The sequence below is a fragment of the Cynara cardunculus genome (genome assembly GCF_001531365.2).
Source record: "Cynara cardunculus var. scolymus isolate 2C chromosome LG 11, CcrdV1, whole genome shotgun sequence".
Taxonomy (NCBI): domain Eukaryota; kingdom Viridiplantae; phylum Streptophyta; class Magnoliopsida; order Asterales; family Asteraceae; genus Cynara; species Cynara cardunculus.
The window spans coordinates 14,729,942-14,735,742 of NC_037538.1; the positions used below are offsets into that span (position 1 = coordinate 14,729,942).

General features: G+C 31.5%; 1 protein-coding gene across 1 annotated transcript; it reads right to left on the reverse strand.

Moving 5' to 3' along the window:
* Positions 1-4,020: 4,020 nt before the first annotated feature.
* LOC112521941 lies at positions 4,021-5,057 on the reverse strand. Its single transcript, XM_025130952.1, has one exon. It carries the CDS (start codon positions 5,011-5,013, stop codon positions 4,144-4,146), a length of 870 nt encoding a protein of 289 aa, XP_024986720.1. The 5' UTR covers positions 5,014-5,057; the 3' UTR covers positions 4,021-4,143.
* Positions 5,058-5,801: the final 744 nt, after the last annotated feature.

A 5,801-nucleotide genomic window follows, 5' to 3' on the forward strand; every position in this document is an offset into this window, starting at 1 on the left:
GTGTTGTTTTCTTGAAGTATCGTTGTCTCTGAATGAATTTCAAAACAAGTTCATCAGCGATCACTGAACAAGCTCAGTGTATGATCGCTGGAACTGAAATTACAGATACATAAATACATCGAAAGGAAAAAGGGATTATCAACAAATCAATGAGAGAGAGGATCAACATTAACATTCACTTAAATGAAAATATGTCATTAACGTATTCAGGGCCGGTCCTAAGATTTTTGATGCCCTGTGCGAAAATAATAAAAAATGTCCCTAAGTCTATTTTTTTTAAGTCAATGAAACAACGAAACATGCGATTTTTTAAAGAATTTAAAACCTATTCAAGCTAAGTATCTCATCTTCATGTTGATTTTTATTAATTACAATAAAAAAATACAATGGGGGGACACAAAAACAAAAACAAAAACCCTGAATACAAAATATAAATGATAAATTCTAGATTAAGATCATGCTTCCTTCTCTTCCAATTTTCCTTTTTCCAAATTAAAATTAGCAACATAGAAACTTTATTTCAATATATGAGACTTAAAAGACAAGGAAAACTATAGTTAGTTTTTAACTAAAATAGTAAATCACATCTAAATTACTGTCATAGTAAGCAAAAAGTAAAACTCAAAAGTTACAGGTCTAACGACTAAAGGCTAAGGGCTTATCTGTTAGTAGCTTAATAAGTTTAATGGAACCAACAACTTATTCGTTCAACTATGCATGACTGTTTCATAGTGGCTTAATAATATTGAAGGTGACTTATCCAATAAGCTTCTAGGGGAGCTTTATATAGAAAGCCATGTTTTCTTTCCCAAACATGTCCCTTCCAACTAAAAAAACGCTTCTTACATCTGCGAAAAAACTCTCCCAAACAAAAACTTTTCCAACTTATACAAACAGATTAATTCATACAGACAACTTTATACAAACAAAAACTTTTCCAACTTTTTCCTATGATGTGCATTCAATATTTATCACCACTGGGGCTTGGGTCTGTTTTTATAATTAAAGTTTGGTTGTGCAATTCCTAAATTATTAAACTCAAAACTAGTAATAAATGACAACTTGATGCTCCTTTAGGCTTTGATGTCTGTGCGGCCGCACGGGCTGCACGTGGCCAGGGCCGACCCTGAACGTATTTAACACATTTAAATTCTACTAAAATACATCAATTAAGAGACGTGAGAATTGATTTGGTAAATATTGATCGAGAGAAATGATCGATTAAGGTTAATCAAGTGAGAAAAACGTCGTTGTTAAGAGTTTGAAGAACAATAATAGGCAAATAAGATGTTGGTTTACCTCTTACCAAATAAGAGGACAATAATACATAAATGTCTCTAAAAATTTGAAAAAAACAAAGAGTCTGAACTACATTACCTCTTAACAAATCAGACATTAGAGACTAATAAGAGTTTTTTTATAATAAAAAAAAAACAAGTCCTAAATATCTCTATTTTTATCTAAAACATTAATCATAATGAATAAAATTTGATCATCTTTTATAAATATTCATATCATAACAAATAAATTTTCATAAGTATTCAACATATATATATATAAGTTGAAGTGGATAACTATCTATACTATATTATAAAACATTTGACAATAACTTTTTAAAATTATTTTTTATACACAAAGTACCGTTTATTGATACATATTACTTAAAATTAAATATTACAAGTAAATTGTGCATAAGTACAACTTATTAAAGCTCCATGCCTCCATATTTGAATCTGTATAACTAACTGCAGATGAACATAATCAAATACAGGATAAATATCTTATTTTAAATTTAAAATATAATTAAAAAATCATTGAGTTCTAATAGAATACTTGATTATTATCTTTATAAAAAATTATATTATTAAAACTAAATTAAATTAATTCGTTACTAAACCTAAATTAAATTAAAAAAAATTGAATTAAAGAAATTACACAAAATACAAGAACTTTTAAATAGTCAATTTGATACTAACATCGATATATATTTTTCAAAATTTTATGATATTTTCAAAATTTTATTTTATTCAAAAAATAAAAAAATTATCGTTTTCGTAAAACCATATAAAATCGTATTATATCGACATAAAAAAAAGAACAAAACGAAACATTAAAATCAAAATATATTTCGTTGCATTATACGAGTACCCTTCTGTACTCGGGCTCTAATTTAATTGTAAACTAATGAACATAAGAAATAAAAATTACATAAACCATAACATTGTAAATCAATTAGATCCTTTTGCCATCTCCATTTTTTATCTTTTCGTCTTGAATATTCTTTGTATCTTCAATTTGAATATTTTTATCTTCGTTGCATGAATATTTTTTTAAATTTTTCATCACTTTCAGTCTTTTTTAAGTGATCAAAATGAGCGGTACTTGGTAAAAAAACATCTGATATTATATCTAACAAACGCTCGACTCTGCTTGTGTTGTATGGGTTTAAAGTCGTGGCACACGACAAAACACGGGATTTATTTTTAAAATATTTTATAATTTTTGTTCAGGCTTTTTATTACCCGTTAAGGACCAATTTGAGGTTCACAAGTAATAATCAAAACGAGCTTTTGCCTATAACCAGTTATTAGACCGTAGTTTTTTCAACCGAATGTATGAACTATAAAATGTTTTTCATGATCTTGCACTTGTTCATTGCAGGTTTAATATTTAACATCAATTTTTAGTAAACATATTGCTTTACTGAATTGGTTAACTTATAATATCGCTTTATTAGTTTACCACAGTGTAAATTAGTGTTAACTCTCTAGACCTCTAATCCTTAAAAACTTTTGGTTCATCAGGTGATTAACGTCCGAGGTTTCATCACCAACGAAAGTTAGGATACGGTTAACGATGAATATTTGATAACCATTTATTTAAGAAGGTGGGCATTTTTATAAACTTAAATGAGAGGTTTGGGATTGGACTCCGACATCATCCATCTGGGATATGCAACTTACTTCTCACATGATGGTCGTGAAAAGTGAAAACGGTGCAATGGATGCGCTCCAACGTATGGCATCATGCCCTTTTGCATATCTGAAATGCTACTTTTTGAATGTCAATTATGAAAATAAACGGATATTTGAACTAGGAAGGCTTGTTTATCTTAAAAGAGTTTTTGATTGATATACCGTCCTCAGTAGATTCAATTAACATTGTTTGTTTATTCCGTTTAAAACTATTTTGTGATTAGAGATGTGTATAATAATATGGTTTGTGGTTTGAAAATATGTTTAAATTGTACATGTAATTTGGTTTATGGTTTTGATTCTAAGGAGTTGTTTATTTAAAGTTTAATGAGGTTAATTGTTGTGCGGCTTGTTCACTCAGGGATATGATAATGTTTCTTTACAGCTTAATCGTTAAGCTATAAAGCCAAAATGACTATATGGAATAAGTAAGAACAAATAACACTAGAAATGTTCTAGAAATAATCCAAAAAGGACCAACGCCCTTTGTTTGTCTCACTCGAACGCATCAGTCATCCGTGTCACAGGACTTGATGAGAAAAAACAAGCTCTAAACTGGTCAACACGGGTAAATCCCAATATCCTAGGACTTAAACCCAATATCTTGAATTCTTGATGTGAAAACTCGACCCTTTAACCACAAGGGTGGTGCCTGATTGTTTTGAACTTGGCTTCAAAAATTAAAAGTGCCTACAGGTCCATGTTCAAATCCAAAAAGAAACAAAAATCTCCTTGTGGCCGCGGAGGTTCAAGTGCGGTGGCTCCGGGCTACCTGCAAAGCAGGTGGTCGCCCTGAGATTAGTTGGATCGTATGGCGGGTTGGATATCCAGGTTAATTAAAAAAAAAAAACTCGACCCTTTTAATGATAACCTGTTGAGTTCCGGTGAGAAGGTAAGAAAAGATCGATCAATCCTAATTGAAGATCATACACTAATGATGCATCAGACCAATTCTCTTCTAAAATGCAATTTATGAACAGACATGTAATTAAGGTGATCAAGGATGGAGATCGCTTCTCACTCCAACGTTTTTTCTCACACGATCTTTCTTCTAACAATGGCATATGTTTTATGTTAAAAATCACAGAAACGGCAATTACATATTGATTAAGGACACAAATGAAATATAAAACCATATAATTTTGTATGTATTTGAAGTTATTACCTATCATTTGGTGTTTTCAATGTCACTGAGCTCATCATCAACACCAGAAACATCCATCATTCTAGCAGACGCTTGTTTCGCCCATTTCACGATCTTCTCAGCTTCTCTGTTGATCTTTTCTTCTTCCTTCATTGCCTTTTTCATCATCTTCTTCTGTTCTTTTATAGAAAATGCTTTCAAAAAATCAGCATCATTCCCCCATGATGATGACGACGACTGTCGGTTTTCCTTCCCTTGTTTCCTCGGAACACTCTTTTCCTTCTTCGGAGAGCACCACAAACAACCAATCTTCCGCCGTGGAGGCGACAGAGTTCCAGTGTCCGACTCCGGAGATGACAAACTCCAAGAATCAGACTGAGATTTAGAAGAACCGGTTCCAGATTTGGCTTTCAAATCCTTTTGTTTATAAACCTCAGCGCGTGGACTTGTATCCGATTTCAAATTTGATTTCGATTTCGATTCCAAACCTTTTCTCTCGCATCGATTTCCATCGGATTGCTCTTCTGGACTGTCGTTAGAAGGAGGCGATTCCAAACCCTTTTTTCCATCTGGTATTCGTTCAAAATCAGCAGAACCGCAAAAACCTGGATGTCGTTCGTCTAAATCCACATCGTTGCGGGATCGTGGCCTGAGCGACCTGGATTTCGACGGAGGAAAACGAGAAGCGGCGGGGGAGGCGGTGGTGGTAGGGAGGGACTTAAGCTTTCGGAATCGGGTTTCAAGGTGAGAAGGTAAGTTGTCGGTCGTAGAGAAAGAAGAACAATTGATAGCAGCGAGTTGTTCGAGAACAGAGTGATCCATTGCTTGTTCGAGAACATCTTCAACAGCTCTATCATCGTCACTATCAGTAAGGAAGGAGAAATGATCGGCCATTGTTGAGTTGAAATGAGAGAGAAGGATGGGTGTGTGGCTTTATGGGAGCGTGGATGTGTAAAGGTGATGGTGCAACGGCTAACTCATCATTTTGGCATTTTGTCACACCAATTTCCTGTGTGGCTCCCACCCATCACAATTCTTCCATAAATAATCGATTTTATTAAATAAGCTTTGAATTTATCGACACAAATTTTAGAAAAAAATCTATATTATATTATAAAATATTAATAAAAACTTTTAAATTTTTTTTTTTATATTTGAAGTATGTTTATTGATGCGTATTATTTAAAAATCAAGATTATAAATAAATTTTGTATAAATACAACTTATTAATGTTTAATGTTTGAATTCATGTAACTAACTACAGATAAACATAATCAAATAGAGAATAAACATCTTATTTTAAATATAAAATATAATTAAGATAATCATTAAGTTCTAACAAAATATTTAATTATTTTTATAAAAAAAATATATTATTAAACTAAAAAATAAATTAAAGAAATACAAAAAAAAAGAAATTTTAAAGTTATTTTGGTACTAATATCAATATTTTTTTTCCATTTTTTTGTAACATCGACTGAGACAAAAAAATTAAAATGAAACATTAAAATCGAGATGTATTTCACTTCATTATGCGAGTACCCTTCTAGTATACATTAATACTAGAAGGGTACTCGCGCAATGCAGCGAGATACATCTTGATCTTCATAGTTCATTTTATTTTTATTTCAATCGATGTTATAATATGGTTTTATGTGATTTTGAAAAATCAATGATTTTTT

What these genes read in the sequence shown, in the direction of transcription:
- LOC112521941 (XM_025130952.1), bottom strand. Translation starts at nt 5,013, where the DNA reads ATGGCCGATCATTTCTCCTTCCTTACTGATAGTGACGATGATAGAGCT.